Source organism: Grus americana, chromosome 1 (genome assembly GCF_028858705.1).
Source record: "Grus americana isolate bGruAme1 chromosome 1, bGruAme1.mat, whole genome shotgun sequence".
NCBI lineage: Eukaryota > Metazoa > Chordata > Aves > Gruiformes > Gruidae > Grus > Grus americana.
Window position 1 is genome coordinate 70,388,435 of NC_072852.1, and position 19,074 is coordinate 70,407,508.

The following is a 19,074-nucleotide window of genomic DNA, read 5'->3' on the forward strand; positions in this document are numbered from 1 at the left end:
AACTAGGGACAGCTTAGCCTCTCTCCCCAATAAATCCACGTTGGCATAACCCTTCCCCTAGAAGGCACACCCAAACTGATCTGTCTTATGTGACAAAAGGAAAGCAGTGAACTTCTTCAAGATTCCATTCATCCTCCTCCTCAGACGTGAAGTCTTTTAGCCACTCCCCCAAAGGGCTGGCTCTTTAGTTCAAGGTGTAACAGGAACAAACAGTATGTTAATAATAAGAACACTTACATTACTTAATGCCTTGTAAAGCATCTTTGCTGCAGAAATTTTATTAGAAAGGACTTCCACATTCAACTCCTAAACTCCCTCTTTAAGTGCTAAACATCTGTATAATACTGGAAGGAGCCTGCAAGTGAGGGCTATGTTAAGCCACGATTTTCCTCCCCACACCTGTTTTTTTCTCTAACATTCCCTGTAATTTAGTGAGACAACAGCTGAAGGCTTCTGCATAACACATGTGAATTCAGTTTGTTAGCAGCTCACAGAAGGAGCTTTTCTGAGGGGCAAAGAGGTGCCCCAAAGATACCAGTGAGCTTCTAGAGAACAAAGAAAGGGAGACAGAAGCCATCAGGAGCTCTGCACAGCCTGTGGAAGGGGGCATTACCCTTCCCCTCACTAACCTCTCATGTCCTGCCAAACCAATCCTACAGGCAGAGAGAGCGGGAAGGTTTAGGGTTTGAACCTGTCCTTCGGGACTGTCTGGTGGCAGCTGCAAGGGAAGAACATGGTGTCTCTGACCCAGCCAGAGTTCCTTGATAAAGAGTAGGTAGGTGTGCCCTGCCAAATCACAGAGGGAGTCTCCCTTCTGGGGTCCCAGAGAGTCAATCTGTTTCACACACATAGCAGGATTCCCTGTGACACCTGTACCATTTCCCTAATCAGCAGAGCTCTTTGGGGCAGCATCACTCACCTCTAAGCTCTCCCACCTCCTCAGGTGGAGCAAAGCTGGGCTGGTGGCCAGCCTCTGACAAGCAAAGGTCCCTTACAAGGTGCTGCTCCCTTCTGTTCCTCCTGCAGACACCCAGGAACAAGATGAAGGGGAAAGCCTGGAAACCCAGCATACACACTGGAGAAGGGGCCATCCAAATGCTTCTGCTTGTCCGGACGTAGGTGACTCATTGAGGCCTGAAATCTCATAGCACTGGTGTATCTGGGTTGGCACTGGGGTATCTGTTTACCATTGTGCTGCCACTCTTATATCCTGGTGCACACCATGGCCCACTGTCAGATGGGAGACTGCCGAGCCTTTCAGTCTGCTGCATGGGTTAAGTTTCTAAGCAAGTTACTTATTTGAGGTCATTTTAAATGAGCAATTTCTTGCTTCTAGGTAGGCTACTGTAGGCCTTGACACGAGTTCACCTTTTCTGTTGCTTTTGTTGGGCTGAAGACATGTCTGCTTTTGAGAGGTAGCAAGTGACCATGCAAAGTCCAGGCCAATCAAGCTCCCTGAGGTATGACCTCCACTGAGGAAGAGGGTATTTTTTCCATTCCTCACCCTTCCCTTTAAAGCTCACTCTTTCTTCTGGCCAGAAGAAACCAGACTGAACCAGGCTGAGGTGTTGGTGTGGGGCAGGGAGGCGGGTGGGGGGAGCCGCTGCCTAGTGGATGGCTGTCGTAGCGCAGTTCACACCGGCCTGCGGCCCCTGAGGCGAGAGGGCGGCCCCTGAGCAAAAACGGGCTATGGCACCTCAGCCCCTTTTCTCCCACCCCGCCGGGCCGCGCTGCCGTGAAGTACCGCCATCTCGCAGCTGCGGGCTGGGGAAGCGTCAGGTGGCAGGTCGCGGTGGAACAGTTTCACTTTCTGTCCCTGCGCTCCGCGATGCGGGAAATGAAAACTAAACGGCGCAGTGGGCGCTGCTGCCTTCTGACGTGTCCGGCGAGAGAAGCGGTGAGGCAGCTCCACTCCTCCCAGCAGCACCGCCGCGGCAGCCGCTCCTCCGCTGCGCTCCGCTCCGCTATCCTGCTTCCCTCCGCTCGTTGCCGGCCGTCCTACCGGGTCGTGGCGGCTGGGCTGGCCCGCCAGACTGAGGTGCTCCTCTGTGCCGCAGGTGATTGCGGGGAGACGTGGTGTCCGAGGGCCCGTCAGCGGGTGCGGTGTGGACGTGAGTGCCTGCCGAGGTTCGAAGCGCTCCCGGTTGCGGGAATCGGTAAGCAATCTTTTTTGCCAGAGCCACAGTGCACCAGGAGAAGAGGAAAACAAGAAGGGAAAAGGGGAGCTGAACAAACGTGTAGTTTGAGAGCAAAGTGGGAAGTCTTGTTTCAGTTGTGCCCAAGAGGTGTGGAGGTGAAGGTCTCGAGTCCTTGCAGCAGCCCTTTAAGGAGCACCCTGGGGACAGCCCTTTGAGGAGTGCCTCGGGGCTGCTGTCTCGTCCCCAGGGCCGCTGCCTCGCAGCCCACCTCCCGCTGCAGTGCCATCCCCCCCGGTGCCTGCTCCCCGAGATACCTGTGAGGGGAAAGGAGCGACGATGGTGGGGAAGAGGCGTCAAGGGAACAGAGGTGGTGGTTCTCCTCAGGTGGAGGGGGTCTTCAGGAGCTGAGGTACAGGGGTGCGAAGGGACCATTGGGGGCTTATCATGAGAGGCTGGTGTCTTGGGAGGCCAGATAGGCTGTGGAGCAGGCCAGGGTGAAAGGGGGGATGCTGGGCCGGCTGAGGGAGGGCGAGAGAGAGGGCTAGCTGATTATGGGATAGAGGTAATGAGGAGGGTATCGCTGCTACTGTTTCTCTGCCTAGTGCTAGCGTGGTCGCTTGGTGTGGCCAAGCCACGTGCATTGAGAGAGTGGTGCTGAGTCCTACCCAAAGGAAACCAAGAAGCAAGCCTGCCTCTCCAGTGAGAGAGGAGAAATCGGGGGCATGAGGGGAGCCTGCTGCTCAATTCCTATGCTCACTCACCAGTTTTTTTAATAGGTTTATACAAGGAAAGGAAGGTCAAGTGCAAATCTTAGGAATGCTGTATTTCTGATAGCCAAAATGAGGCAGTTCTGTGCAAGAGTTGGGGAGTTTACAGATTCACAGATTGGTAGGAGTTGGAAGGGACCTTTGGAGATCACCTAGTCCAACCCCCCTGCTAAAGCAGGATCACCTAGAGCAGGTTGCACAGGATCTCATCCAGGCGGGTTTTGAATATCTCCAGAGAAGGAGACTCCACAACCTCTCTGGGCAGCCTGTTCCAGTGCTCGGTCACCCTCAAAGCGAAGAAGTTTTTCCTCGTGTTCAGATGGAACTTCCCGTGTTCCCATTTGTGCCCCTCGTCCTGTTGCTGGCCACCACAGAGAAGAGTCTGGCCCCATCCTCCAGACATCCACCCTTTAGACATTTATAAGCTTTGATAAGATAAAATATTTATAAACATTGATAAGTTGTGTTTGTATTCCTGCTCCTGCACTGGGGCTCCTGCTAGTAGCGTCTGGAGGGAAGTTTCATCAAACCAGAGACCCAAATCCTCCCATCTTTGTATCCCCATCCCCCTGCACCTTCCTGCCCTAAAATCTTTCTACCTATTTCCCAAGTCACCCAAAGCCTTTTAGCCCTGAGCTTGCTCTTCCATCCCTCTCTTAATCCTACCTCTCCTGCCAAAAGCTGTGTTTTGCAAGTTCGCCTCATCCCCAGTACTTCCCTAGCTGTTGCCCCCTCCTTTCTGACACCTTTGGCATCCTCACTGGCTGATAGTACACCAACTAAACCCACTGGCTTTTCCTGTACAAGCAAATACGGGCTCCCATTCCTTTCAGAAACCTGAATGCCCCATTAAATCATTTCCCAGGGAAGAGACAGTGTGAGTTCATTCTGTTTTGCCAAGGTAGAAATCAAATCCAATTTATCTTCTCCTGCATAGCTGTTCTAATCACTGGGCTTGGATATAAAAAGCAATATTCTTGAATCTATCTTTGAATGTCTGAATTTTTTTTTCCCCCCAAATAAAACTCGTCAGCAAATTCGGCAACATTTAGTGAATCTGAATATATGACACTCTGAACTCAAAAGTAAAGAATCAGAAGTACAGTAGGGAAAAAGTATACTTAAAGGTAAAAATTGGGGAAAAATAATCCATTTCTAGTTTCCCTGCCTGATAAATTCTTTAGAAACTTTGATATGTAACATTATTAGGTACAGTTAACCTGAGCAATAACATGCTTTTAAAGCAAAGATATTCTTTTTGTGAAAGGCAGAACCAGGATTTTTTGTGTATTTCCGTTTCTTGGTAGCTTTTCTTCATCCTTTCAGCACCTGGCCTCAGGTTCATTTTATGTGCTGTTTAATAATTGTAAAATAATAATTGCTGAGCATTTGTTTTGTGGTTCCCCGCCCCCTGTGAATGCTTCCCTAAGCATATCCTTTTTTGTCTGATTCTGCATCCCTGTTGGAGGTGGACTTTTTAAAAGTTTTATTTTTGTGTAATTGCATTCAAACATTTGCCACATTGTTTTGCTTGTGTATTTTTACTTTGCTTTACTTTGGTAATTTTTTAAAACTTTTATTTGAAGAGGCAGTACCTCAGTCATAAGAGACTGTCAGAGCAATGGTCTGTTCAATACTCTCTTGAAAATCAAGGCATTATTATGGTTCTCTTGCTTAAACAGTTACTTTAGCTGTCATCACTTGAAAGATCATAAAAAGAAACTGATTATTTAGGTGCTTAAACGCCTTTAAAAATTACACTCTGAAGTGCCACAGTAGAACTGTGACTAGAATCATAGAATGGTTTGGGTTGGAAGGGACCTTAAAGACCATCTAGTTCCAACCCCCCTGCCATGGGCAGGGACACCCTCCACTAGACCAGGTTGCCCAAAGCCCCATCCAACCTGGTCTTAAACACTTCCAGGGATGGGGCAGCCACAACCTCTCTGGGCAACCTGTTCCAGTGCCTCACCACCCTCACAGTAAAGAATTTCTTTCTAACATCTAATCTAAATCGACCCTCTTTTAGCTTAAGGCCATTACCCCCTGTCCTGTCACTACACTCCCTGATAAACAGTCCCTCACCATCTTTCCTGTAGGCCCCTTCAGGTACTGGTAAGCCGCAATTAGGTCTCCCCAAAGCCTTCTTTTCTCCAGGCTGAACAATCCCAACTCTCTCAGCCTGTCCTCATAGGAGAGGTGCTCCAGCCCTCCGATCAGCTTTGTGGCCCTCCTCTGGACTCTCTCCAACAGCTCCATGTCCTTCTTGTACTGGGGCCCCCAGAGCTGGATGCAGTGCTCCAGGTGGGGTCTCACAAGAGTGGAGTGGAGGGGCAGGATCACCTCCCTCGACCTGCTGGTCTAAGGCGCTTAAAACCAACACAGAGAGCCCAGTACAGAAAATAAACATGCTTATCAGCTCAAAAGGCTAGAGAAGGTGAAACTTGCCCTTTTGAAACCTGGGACGCTTTGGGTGATAAAGCATTACTTTTCCTAAGCAGAGGAGTTTTGTGGCATCTGCTGTTTGGACAATTTTAATCATATTATTTACCAAATCTTCTTGAGCAGAGATAGCTGGAGTTCCCTGGTTAGGTGGAGCTGTTTCTGTGGAACTGCAGATTCGTTATTTCGTTATTTGTTTATCCACAAAAGGAAGACAGGATGTGCAATTGCCATCAAGCTCCACATCTATTACCTTGCCAACAGGCCACACACCTACAATACCCATGTTAATTCAAATATACCAAATGCCATTGCAGTAATCTTACTAATTTTATTGACATTCTAGTAATCTTACTAATTGTATTGACATTCTAGCTTTTTTCTAGCTTTTTCATCATGAAAATATCAAATACAAAGACAAATCCTGTGTTTCTGGGTGCCCTCCCACTTTCTGATCTTTCCGTGTCTTTCTGTAGTCTTTGTACAATATTGTTGATGGGACAAAGAAGTGGACGTCAAGAAAGAAGCAAGAAATTAGAGCGGGCACTAAGCGAGACCGTGATGGCAGAAGCAAATGTACAAAATAGTAAAGAGGAAGCTGAAGAGCCAAAGGCCAAAGACCAGAGGTTAACATCAGTCTTTGGTGTGGCAGACTTAAAAAATGGTAATAATGTTTTGTCTGTTCTTCGCTGTCATATTTTCTGTTTCTAATGCCTGCTGTTCCATTCTCTGTCCTTAGGCTTCATTTCCTCCTATTCTTTACCTCTTTGCTGAGGAATATACAGATGATTCTCATTTTGCCCTGCCAAGTAACCATTTTGGTTTTTTGGGAAGGGATTACATTAGGATCTCAGAGCTTTTTCCCCTTTTAAGCCCTTAAATTTGCCATTGCAGCCAAAAAGGTCCAATGCTAGCCCCGTCTCTTTCCAAACACAGCCAGCATTACTTCTGGATTTCCTAAAGTGTGGGCTAGGCCTTAGTTATTCTGCTGCACCACTAGATTGGCCCCTCAAAAGCTGTCATCAGCATTTCAGGTGTACATATTGTTCTATCCTAACTATAGCCCACCCTTACCATCGACTGTGTGTGTTTCAGAGTTGTTCTGAGTTTCCATTCCATGTCATCTCTCCTTTTTGTGATGACTTCAGAAGAAAAACTTCTAATTTCCAACCACAATTACTTATACACCTTTGGGCCACAGAATATGCCATCTTTTTAGATGCAGAGTGAACAGCTGCGACTTGCTTTCTTTTTCCACTTCTTGCAGGCTAGTTCCTTTCATTGAAACTGAGACAAAGAATACCAGAGGTAGGCTGAAGGGGAAACGTGCTAGCTAGCTAGCACGTGGTCCAACATGTAGCTCTCCATTTTGCTATTAGGTCTGGATGTGTAAAAGGCTGAATAAAAGTCTTCAGAGATGCAGCCTTTGACTTCTGTTTTTTTAATTTTATGTTTAGATGTGTTATGAGAGGACTGAAAATAGAGGAACTGGGAGACATCTGAGTGTCATAATCCAGGTTTACTTGGATTTTTCCTGTCAGTTACCAAACAAAAATAAATGTTATCTCCTTGAGGAACATAAGAATAAGATTGAACACTTCCTCAGATCTGACCAAGATGCTGGGCCTATGCACTGAATGGCTGAATACTTGCAAGAGGAGTTTGCCACTTCCAAACAATTTTCACTTTCTTTTCTTGTACCTATCTCCAGGCATTACTTCCTCTTTTTCTGTGCCTACAGGAGCTATTGGACTGTACAACATTGGACAGAGCTGCTGTCTGAACTCTCTACTCCAAGTGTTCCTCATGAATATACACTTCACTGGGATACTTCGAAGGTACTACCTGTTCAAACTACTTGAGATACTTCCATTGTTGCTCTGTTGTCTCCACTCCCTTTTTATGCGGGATGTACATTTGAAGGCTGGGATCATCAAGGTGCCAGCAAGGTGCTTTCAGCTTACTCAGCAAGGTCTCTACCTTGTCATGTCTGTCATATACAGACTAGGGCCTGCGAAGGTTGCAGAAGGAAGAAGTTGCAGTTTTCTGACTTGTTAGTCATCTCTGATTCATGTGCCGGTTGCACATTGGCAAGGGGCAGTCCTGAACACTGAGTCTTTATGACTTGTATCTCTCTTTTCCATAAGGATATGATTTTATTCCAGTATGCTCATAGCCCATTATAACTAAAGGATATGTCATAGCTAACCATATCCACTATTTATTTTTTTAGTTTTAAGTGTGTAAACATAAACATATTGGTGATACATAGTCTCTGGCCCCCCAGTTGTCCTGGCTAATGCCTGACAGAGAAGAGTAAGTGTTGTTGCAGATAGCAGATACGTAGTGTTATTTTGTTTTGCATGACTGCTGTCTACTTGTTTGTGAGGAGGGTTTGGGTTTCTGCCTCCCTACCAACCACATTAATAACTGGTCTGATTTGTTTTCGGTTTGCTCAGTTTGCTGCAGCTTTAATCGTTTAAGTGGCTCATTCCTATTCAGTCCTCCTTTCTCCAAATTTCTTACACGCTCACCAGTGTGCGGAGGGGAAAGAAGACAAGTTATAGGCATGCAGAGATGAGAAGTGTCATAAATGGGCAAAGCTACGTAATGTAGACGGTAGGTGACCATTGTTAATTGAAGAAAGACTTAGAAAAACCTGCGGACTGCAATAAATTTAGAGAGGATAAAGAGCTTTTCAGTTGGCACATAGTTGAAATACAAGCGTTATATGTGCCCATGGAATTTTGAGAGTATGTTGAGAATGAAGGCATGAACAGGTGGGAGGTAAGAACAGCTCTGAAAGTGGCTGTAACTAATGTTGTTTCTAGAGCCCAGAAACTTCAGGTCCTGATTGGTTTGTTCTTTGTTCAGGAATAGGCCAACTTAAAATTGTGGCCTTTTACTTTAGAACTGTCCGCCTGCACTGTAGGATGGGTTAGTGCAGGTGTCTGCTTCCCCTTTTTCTTTCTTTTGCTAAAAACATGCCTGTCCTGGTTCCTCTTGAGTTGCTATCTGTGCTATCCACCTCTGCTCCTTCAGGTGTCATGTCTAATATTTCTCCATTGTACCGTTTGATTACCATTCATGTTGCTTCTTCTCTTTATAGGATCACAGTGCCACCACATGCTGTGCAGAAGAGGAATAATGTCCCATACCAAATGCTGCTGCTGTTGGAGGAGATGCAGTGCGGCAAGCGGAAAGCTGTTTCTCCCATAGACCTCGCTCACTGTCTTTCAGCATACAAAGTGAAATGTAAGTAGTGCCGCCTCACGCCCACCTCTGTCTGCAGACCAGGGATTTTGATTGTCAAGCACTAACAAGGAGTGCAGACTCTGACATCTCATTCAGAGATTCAGAAATGTGAGGAGTTAGGTACACGATGACATGTTCTTTATAGCTGCCTCCCAGTTGTGAGAGAGATGCTGTCTCTTACTTGTGAAGAGGGGGAAAAAAGCCCCTACCAGCTATCCTTGCTGATGTCCAAAGGGTGGGAGGACTATCAGACTGCCAGAAGACTCAGGTACTAGCCAGAGGGAAAGGGCTGTGCAGAGCAGGGAGAAGACAGCTTATAGCTTGATTTGTCTTGCTGTACTGGCATGATAATAGTGAAACAGCTGCCATTTCTTATTAGAAGGAAGGGATCATGTGGAAAAGATACTGAGTTCACCCAGATCCCCAAGGACTGAAACCATATCCTTCCTGCTCCTTGTTATGAGGGCAGAGAGAAGAATTTGTTGGCTTAACCTCCCACCTGGGCAGGGTCCCAAAAGAGAGAGATTGTTAAATGCACGGGTGACCGGTGACAATGGGATGCTGAGGCTCTGTTTATGTGTAGAAATACACACAGTATATCCAAATGCCCTGATCTTTGTCATATAAAAGCACAGGACAGCACTGAAAGAGACAGATGGTAGCCATCGCAGACCTTTCTTAAGGAGGAACATGACATAACCTGAATACTTCTGTTTGCATAATTTTTCCCCCTGAAACTCAGTGGCTGTGCGTTCTGCCTTCTCTCTTCCAATTAGAGGGAGGTGCCCAAAGAGATTTTGTAAAGCTTGACAGTTTCCCACCTTGTCCTTCTTTAAAATTCAGGTGTGGTTCATAGAGTCCTATATCCCAGCAAGTGATGCTTTACCTGGATTGCAGATGTGCTGTTAGACATGAGGAAAGGTATATTTTCTGAAGCTTCATTTAGTCAGGGATGTCTGTAATCTTACTAGAACCCAGCTGAAGTCAGTACCTGCAGACTTGCAGGGAAGTTGAAAGCACTTCCACCTCAGGGTGTTGGATTATTCCATAAAATTTCTTTCAGCTACGATCAGCACAGAGGTGGTCCAGAACTATCAAGATTTTGCTAAACTATGTGTAGTTTTTGCCCAGTTCTTAAATCTTGAGTTTATCATGGGCTGAGAACATCAGTTCTTTGCCTTCAAGGATGTGGATTTCCCACACACACCCCTCCCAAATTCAATCTCGAAGCAGCTCTCTGCTGAGCCATTCTAAGCAAGCTGTGCATTGAGCTGTATTCCACCACCATAGGTTTCTCAATATGCCAGTTTAGCCGGAGCGGAAAGCCAAAGCATAATGTTACTACATCGTCCTTTGCTTCCTGTGCTGAAACTGCGTGCTTTTTCCCTGGGTAGAGACCAAAGGGTTTATGCCGTTCTGTGGACGAGACATATGGATAGTCCTCCTTATCCTTTTAATCTCGGTACTCAGGAGTGTTATAGCCTTAGAGGGAGGATGGGGGAGACAAGTGTGTGGAGTAACAAAGGTCAAAAAGAGAACAGAATCTTCCTTGTATTGTTTCTAAGAAGGACTCAAATAAATGCAACCCTCAACTCAATGAGCCCTATCCTCCAGTAGGTATTGGGTGTACTCTTGGCTCTGCGTCTGGTGATAAGGACATGACTTTTGTACTGGGTTGTACAATGGGAGACTCAAGCCCTCCCATCTTTTCCCACTGCCTGCTCAGGTCACGTGAGACATTGGAGCTTGTCTCCAGTCTAAGCTCTGTCCCTGGCAGGCAGCGGCAAGGGAACAAGAGACCGGATCTAATGGGGGACAGCAAATCTCCCTTTACCATCTGTGGGAAATCTGTGTTTGGTGCTGTTCATAATACTGATTGAGGCTGTGTTTTCTGTTTGTCCAGTGTTTGTGCAGCATGATGCTGCCCAGCTCTTTCTGACTCTCTGGAACTTGATAAAGAGGCAGATGAAAAATCCAGACCTGGTAAGGATCGTCACTGAAATGAACACCAGGTCCTTTGGTCCTCATCATGTGTGGCTTCCTCTGCTTCTTGAGGAAGAATCCCATTCACTGACAATTGTCCTAAATTAAATTCTTAAAATTATCTCCTACTTGGATATTTCCTCACATCTTTCAAATGGGAGAAGGAATCTTGATTTCATAGGCTTCAACATTTTGAATCTCAGTTAACTTTTGTTCATCCTACTTTTAGGTCATATCAGGGTCTCTGTTCTAATGGGAGAGCTGATTAATAACAAAAAGATTGGTATTTTTGCAACACTGAATTTAGTCACCTTGCATTTCTTTTTTTTTCCCCCCGAATTTCCATAAGCATTTATTGGCATGTCTTGACACAACTCCTCCATTCTTTGAAGTCAGCCATGTGCATTTTGTTATTATTAGTCACTGTTAGTATGTTATTTATATGACATGTATGTTCCTCCAAGGGGGGAGCTGTGCAAGGTAAGAGAAAAGTGACTTTTCCTCAACCCACTGTCATAGTCTTACTCACACAGAAGACAGGCTCCTGTTGAAGTTCCAAACAAAACAGTAAAATTCTGCATCAAAGTAGACATTCAACTGTCTGATCTTGTTATAGGCTGTGTCTTGCCCCTCTGCTAGGGAAAGAGGGGAAGGAGTTCTCCTTTAAATGGTGGGAAGTACCCTGTCCACATAGGTCAATGTCAGATGAGGGTACAAGTCTTAAAGCAGTAACATTGCATGAAGTAACATGTCCACGTGGGCTTTCCCACCCACAGAGGGAAATACCTCAGCTATGTTCTTCATAAACCTTGTTTTGGCCTTTTTTTACCACTCCAGGTTGGAAAGCTGAGTGATTTGTACACTATCTGTGTACAGGAGCACGTGGCCTGTCAGAAATGCCTTTTTGAAACAAAGAGGAACAGCAGCATGTTAACCCTTCCACTCCCAGTGTTGGATTCCAATTCTCACATGCTGAAGACTCTGGTAAGTTCAGTGGCAGCACTGTTTCCTTAGGTAGATTTCCCTCTGTCCACTGTGGGACACTTCTCTTTGTAGCACTGATGTCTCCTGGAACTCATCTAGAATCTCTGCAAGAATCTCTGCAGGGTGTCTGGGACTTTGCGGTGATCTTCTCATTCACATTTCTTCTTCATTTTGAGGGAGGGGTTCTGAATTTCTCAAAGATTTTGTTTGATTTGGGGGATGGAAAGTCCTTGAATCGCCTTTCTAAAAAGGGTGCTGACTAAATACTTTGTAAGATTCAAAGACTCATACTACACAAGGATGTGTACCTGTGAGACTTTAGATATCACAGTGAGGTGCCCTAGATAACTTGTAATCCCAGACCAGACACACCACGCTTGCTCAGTGCAGTGCTTTACTGTTAAATCAGTACCGCTGTTTGGTATCCAGATACAGCAGTGATATGGTGGCTATGTAGGTGCTGCCACAAATAGACAGTGGATTTTTCCGGTGACACTGGACCATTGGACCTTATTTATTCTCTGACCACTTTATACTATTTCAGCATAAAGGAACCTCTTTCAAAACCTCTAAGGCTTTGAAGTAGGTATAAAGTCACTTACACATCAACATCTTTTTTTTGTGGAAGATGTGGTACTCTGTTTTTTTATTTTTATTTTTTTCAACTAATGTAATCACAGCAGCAGCTAGGAAAAATTGAGTACCTTCTTTCAGGTTGCTAGGCAATCTTTTGTCCTTTGAATAAAATATGCCTTCTGTACCTGTGAAACAAAGTAGAAATACAAGTCCAGCTTGAAGGAATTTGGTTGAAAGAAATCTCCTCTGTCTTCTTAGGAGGACTGTCTGCAATGCTTTTTCCATCCAGAAGAGTTGACTGATCAGAACATGTGTTTCTGTGAACAGTGTGGAAGGAAAACACCTTTTCTGCAGGTAGCTGGAGAATTATTTCCTCATGTCTCTTACACCCAGAACTCCCTTTAGGACTGGGAAGGGTAGGGAGAGGACTTAACCATATCAGTGTAAGAGGAGATCAACAACTCAAAGATTTGTCATCACAGCAATGTCAGCTAGGCATAAACCACATGCGTCTTTCCTGTTAGGAAGTTCCTTACTGTAGATGTAGCTCCAGCAACAAAAGAATGCTTTCATGGGTTTTAATGTAAGTCACCAAGGGATGTAGCATTTCTGTACCAGCAGAAAAGCTTCTGTTGGGTTATGCTGTGCTTCCCCTGTGGGGCTTTACACCGTTGTGTAGCTCCAGGGGTAGACAAGACTATGTTACTGGAGCTGTGCATACACATAAAAGTTGGATACTGTAAGGTGATTTCCTTTCTCCCCTGCTCTTCACTGGGCTCCCCATTTTTTTACAGTATGGGTCTCTGCCAGCTGATGAATTAGCTGTTTCACAAAGGGGCAAGTGCATTAAAGAGAGAAGTGTGTGGAGGAGTCTGCCTCAGCTCAAGGCTTGGAGGGGACTTTCCACCACGTTTCACCAGTGGGCTGCCTCTGAGGCCCCAATGCAACCATATGTCTTGGTGGCAGCCATGGCACCAGCAATAATATCAACAAAGACAGTGCTGGAAGGAGTGAGCTGTCAGCTTGGTGTCCTCCACAGAGCTCTAGTGGCCACAGTCACAAGGAAGCTGGCTTGCCTCTCCTCACCAACCTAGTGCTACCAACCTAGGGTTAAGAAAGCAGATGAGAAATGAAGCAGCCCATGAGACACCCAAGGCTGGGTGCTGATCACCCTGAAGTTGAGAAATTTGGTTATTACAGCTCCGTTACACATGAGCTACAAAGGTTTGGCATCTGCTGTGTGGGGGAATTGGCAGTCATTCACTGTAGCACTGACTGCTCTCCATGCTACGTTCGCTCGGTGGCAATGGCTGTTTCCACCCCACCTCCCCAGGGTTTGTTCCTTACTTTCCAATTGCATTATTTATTGCTTTACAGAGCATGAAGCTAGTCCATCTCCCGCAGACTCTGACCATACATCTAAAGCGCTTCTGCTTCGAAAAATCAGCCCACATTCACAAGCTTAGTCACTATCTGCCGTTCCCACAAGAGCTTGATTTCAATGCAGTCTTAACAGAAAATCAGTGCCAAGCAGATGACAATGAGAAGGTGAGATACTCCTAATGCCCTGTTTGAAAAGGGCAGATTTTCTTCTCCACTCTGCTCAAGTCTCATAAAAACTTAAGAGATCACACCAGTACTTGCCTCAGTTCAAAGCGCCTGTCTCAAAAATGTATGTCTCAAGCTTTACCTGTGCCTGGTGTTGCCTCACATCCCATGGCTTTAACTGGTTGTTCAGGCATTGTTCAACTTTTTGTGCTCAGATTAAGTCAACCAAAGGCACCATAACTGGAGCTTTCTGCCATAGGGAGAAAACCCAGGCTTTTAAAAAAAAAAAATCCTTTTTTTTCTGAGAGTGTTTAGTGTAACTTTTTTCTTCCATTTCTAAATATACTAAAGATATACTATATTCTGAGGGTAAGAGTGAAAAAGTCAGGATCCTCAAGGCCAGTCTAATCTTTCTCCTTTTTTCTTAGGAAACACACATTCTTGCTGTCCTGGTTGCTGCTTCTCTTCAGTCAGGGGCAAATGAGAATTGCTGCACTGAAAATTACTCTTTGTGGTTCTTCACAGGCTGCCTGGCAGTATGAGCTTTTTGCTGTTGTTGCTCATTCAGGATCAACTAATTGTGGACATTACTGTGCCTATATTCGAAGTCTCACAGAATGTAAATGGTATTGCTTCAATGATTCAGAGGTTTGTCAGGTGAGGACATAAATCCACGTTTCTTATGTAGCTTCCTGGACACTCCTCCAGATCTCATTTGGTCTAAATGACTGCTGATTAAAGAGAACCAGGAAAGAAAAGTGAAGCTGCAGAGCTTTGTGCACCTTGTTCCTCTGCTACAGCATACTCTGAGCTGAGGGCAAAATGGCTCTAGATCTCTAGAGCTGTTTAATGTATGCGTTCAGAAGAGGCAAAGGAACTGTTTTTCCTCAAAGGGTAAAAGCAATAAACCAAGTTATTAAAAAGTGCTTAGTTCCTGGCAGTACCACTTACACCTATCTTATAAGAATTGCTGTGCTGGTATCACAATGTGTCCATCTCTTACGAGTTTTTACCAGCCTCCCCTTGTGTGTTTTTCCTCTTTAGGTATCATGGGATGATGTTAAATGCACCTATGGACACTCCAACCTCCACTGGTAAGCAAACACACCTCTGTTTTTACCTAATGCTGCTCTGGGGTTTGGAATGAGGGTAGAAAAGAGAGGGAATACAAATGGTTTGAACTGCATATTGCCTGGGATGTGCTGGGGATGCAGGAGTGTAGAAGAGGCATCCATGTATTCTAGTTACTCTGATGTGGCTGTACATGACTATACCGGGAGCCTGCAGGATTACTGACTAGTCACAAACGGGGCTGCAGGAGTGGTCTTGTTACTTATGATTGCCACTTGGACACTGTATCTTGACTAAATTAGATATGTCGGTCAGGAGTCCTCCTTGTTTTTTGCTGCTTTGCATCATAAGAAAAGCCACAGAGATAATCCCTCCTATAAGCTATAGTGGTGCCAGGGGGTCAGCTTTATATGCTGCCTCAGGAACACTGCAGAGTGACCGTTCACTGACCTAAACCTCAAAAAGCTGAGCAGGAGCAAACCTGGGAGGTTACTTGCAACCTAGATCTTCAAACATACATCTTGTTTTGCTTTTTCTTTGATTCCACAGGGGACAAACGGCCTATCTCTTGATTTACATGAAAAAACATCCTCAGTAGCCTTATCAAGGAGTATCAGAATGTCTCAGAAAGCTGTGCGTTGTCCATGGAGCTCAGCACTTCTGTGCCAGTGTTGTCATGTACAAATGTTCCACAAGAAAGACATTCTACACCCAGTCAGCAACCTCTGCCTTTGCATTTATGAAAAAAAGTGTAAGAGAGACTCAGCTAGAGAAAGGATCTAAGAACTGTTGCACCTAGAAACTTTCATATATTTTTGGTATTTATGTGATTCTATATATTAATTTCCTCTTAAAAGATACGAAAGTTAGTTCTTGTGTCTGCTGAATTACTCATTTCTTTAAGGCTGATGCCTAGATTCCAGTACAGGGGAAGCGTTTGGCCTGAAAGCCTGTGTGATGTTCCAGGGAGGCATGTGGTATGGCTGGAGAGCTGTGACAGCCATACTGGGCCAGTAAGAGCCTAAGGGCTTGAGGCTTACTCTACCCTTTTAGCGTCATGTTAGATGATGGCAAGCTGGGCAGGGAGACCCCAAAAGTCTTGAGAAACAGCTGGAAGAAGGACGAGAACCCTTACGACACATGCACCAGTGATGTCTACTCCTTAAAACCTTCCCGAAAATGAATTGCTGCAGGAGTTGAGATGTGTTTGAAAGTTGGTGTCAGCATAAAGAGGTGTTTTTAAATCAGGAGCTGTTGTAGTAGTTCTGATTTACAAGATGAGTTGGTACATGATATCATGCAGATGATTACTGTTTTAGCATGCTTATCAGGCATTTATGTGCATTTTCTTTCCTGTATAGAGGAAAATATTCAGAGCAACAGAGATTCTGAAGCTAGCTAGTGATTTTGCACAATACAGTTCATACACTGTGACAAGTGAAGCGAGATGCCTTGATGTGCTTGAACTTTTGGGATTTTCCTTCAGTACTCTTCAGCAGGTTTCCAGCTGGAATTGTCTTGCTCTCTCCCTTCCTTCTCTGCCCGTGAAATGGAAATGTCCTTCAAGCAGGAAGTGTTCTGGAGAGAACAATTTTAGAAAGAAACTGAGTAATTTTAAAATACCCTGTTGTGTCCTATCACTCGGTGCTGTTGGTTCAGCCTGTGCTCCCATGGCAAGACCACACAACCGGAGGGAAAATAAGGAGAGCTAGAGAGGAAGGTTGGTAACATGACAATCAGAAGAAGAGTGTTCTGAAAGCTCATTGCAAGACTCAGCTGTGAGGAAAGTTAAAAACTTTGCTTGTGATGCTTTTAAAGCACTCACTGTGGTAGACCCTGATGTACCACAGTCTGTGAAAAGATTAGTGATTCCAGTAGTTTGAGATCTAAAAGTACCTTCTAGCCTAGCATATTCTTTGACTGTATCTTTACAACGGTGCTATTTTTGTGGGACTGAGCACATTTTTAAATTACTAATTGTCATGGTTTAACCCCAGCCAGTGATTAGGCACCATGCAGTTGCAAGGGGATGGGGAGGAGAATGGGAAAAAAACCTTATGGGTTGAGATAAAGACAGTTTAATAGGATAACAAAGGAGGAGAATAATAATAGTGATGATATTAAAATACAAGTGATGCACAAATGCAATTGCTCACCACATGCAGAAAAAAAAGCCAAACCAGATGCCCAGTCTCTTTCTGAGCGGGGAATACCCCTTGGGCCAGTTTGGGTCAGCTGTCCTGGCTGTGGTCTCCCAGCTTCTGATGCACCTGGCAGGGTGTAGGAAGCTGGAAAGTCCTTGACTTAGTGTAGACACTACAACTGCCTCCCAACAACTAAAAACATCAGTGTGTTACCAACATTATTCTCATACTAAATCCAAACCATGGTGCTATACTAGCTGCTAGAAACAAAAATTAACTCTCATCTGAAACCAGGCCACTAATTTAGTGATAATAGCAGCTACATATAACCTAATTTTATTTTGATAATGATGATGAATTTCCCAAATCATGTCCATTTTCCGTTGTTATGTGGAAGGTGAGTTGAGAGAGCTTGGAGCATAGCTGTGAGATTATGTTTTCATGAACTAGCAAGTATTTATTTCAGTGTACTAGCAAGGTCCATTATTCTGTTCAACACCTCTGTGTTTGTACTGTTTGTTCTGCATTTAAAAAAAAAAAAAAAAAAAATCCCAGTGTGTTGTTTGTCACCAAGATGAGTTTTCATCCTATTTGCCTTCTGGAATGCATTACAGATTCACAGACTGGTAGGGGTTGGAAGGGACCTCTAGAGATCATCTAGTCCAACCCCCCGCTAAAGCAGGTTCACCTAGAGCAGGTTGCACAGGATTGCATCCAGGCAGGTTTTGAATATCTCCAGAGGAGACAACTCCACAACCTCTCTGGGCAGCCTGTTCCAGTGCTCGGTCACCCTCAAAGCAAAGAAGTTTTTCCTCGTGTTCAGATGGAACTTCCTGTGTTCCTGTTTGTGCCCATTACTCCTCGTCCTGTTGCTGGCCACCACAGAGAAGAGTCTGACCCCTTCCTCCAGACATCCACCCTTTAGACATTTATAAGCATTGATAAGATTCCCCTCTCAGTCTTCTCTTCTCCAGGCTCAACAGACCCAGCTCTCTAAAGCATGCTCTTCCTAAAGCACCTTGGAATGGGTGAGTAAGAAAACCAAGTTTCTGTCTGCTTTATCCAGCACTCTGCATATGAGAAGTAGCTGAAAGATGGTACATTTCCGGAAATTGAGAAATGCTTGGACTGAGAGACTGACAAAACATTTCTAATTTGGTATAACCTGATATTTAAAATTAGCTATATTTATGAAAAATGCCTCAAATATGTCATAACCTTCCAGGTATATCATCCATCAAAGAAGCAATTGCTGACATACTGGCTGAAAAAATTCTTGATGTATCTCAATGAAAAGTAGTCAATGTTTTTTGTTCTTTGAATAAAATAATACGGGATAAATTCCCCAGAAAATAAGCCTTGTGGATTGTTCTCGGTCTTTTTTTCCTAAACACCATAAATTGTCCAGCAAGGGCCATGCAGTTCCTGGTGGTGGTGAGGAGCTTGCCTGACCTCTACTGATAGCACAATTCAATTACTGAGCGTTTCTGTGAGCGTGGTGTTGCGTGCTATGAGTCGGGAGCGGTCAGTGGCCAAAGATGAAGTAGCCAGAAGTGTGCACAGAACCTACACCTTTCATCTTGGGAGCTCCGGTGAGGTTATTTCTAACAATTAGGGCTCTCTTTGGCCATTTTCAGTCTTAGCTGCTGGAATGCTTCGGCATCTGCCTTTAAAGAAGAACAAGGATTGTGCTACATAAAAAACCCCCCACCTTTTCCACCCTTCAGTCTGTGGGGCAGCACAGTGGGGAGCCCAGGTGGGAGGCTACAAGCCACACGCGCAGAGGTTGTACCCTCAGAAGAAGTATTCAGGCTAGAGATAATGCCAGCGTTTAGCTTGAACAACCAAGGAAATGAGGCGAAACCTTCCCAGGGTGTTTCGCCCTCACGCTGGAGACACAGCGGATTTATTGTCAGGTTTGCTGCCACGTGAAAGCTTACATTGCTTCCAGACCCAGGTGGGCCATGGGAAGAGCAGGAGTGTGCCAGCCGCATGGTGTATAGATTTAAACACTCCACCCAACCTGAGCTGCTTTTGCAAAAAGTCACCTTGGCTGCCTCTGCGTCCGCGGCAAAGTTCAGTCGTCTGCTGGATAAACTGCCCAAGGGCGACTTTTAGCTAAGCGCATGGGATTCAGTGCTAACATATTGATATTCTCTACCCTGC

General features: G+C 45.0%; 1 protein-coding gene across 2 annotated transcripts; it reads left to right on the forward strand.

Moving 5' to 3' along the window:
• Positions 1-1,732: 1,732 nt before the first annotated feature.
• Positions 1,733-17,107, forward strand: USP18 (ubiquitin specific peptidase 18). 2 transcript variants are annotated; one of them, XM_054813160.1, is made up of 12 exons: positions 1,733-1,897; positions 2,058-2,156; positions 5,824-6,011; positions 7,089-7,185; positions 8,457-8,602; positions 10,506-10,585; positions 11,423-11,569; positions 12,404-12,499; positions 13,523-13,693; positions 14,219-14,350; positions 14,738-14,787; positions 15,314-17,107. In XM_054813160.1, the coding sequence occupies exons 3-12, from the start codon at positions 5,843-5,845 to the stop codon at positions 15,360-15,362; spliced, it is 1,137 nt and encodes a 378-aa protein (XP_054669135.1). In that variant the 5' UTR covers positions 1,733-1,897; positions 2,058-2,156; positions 5,824-5,842; the 3' UTR covers positions 15,363-17,107. The 2 variants fall into 2 exon arrangements, with proteins under 2 accessions (XP_054669135.1, XP_054669136.1); XM_054813161.1 differs by lacking the exons at positions 1,733-1,897; positions 12,404-12,499; positions 13,523-13,693 and having other exon boundaries at positions 1,904-2,156.
• Positions 17,108-19,074: the final 1,967 nt, after the last annotated feature.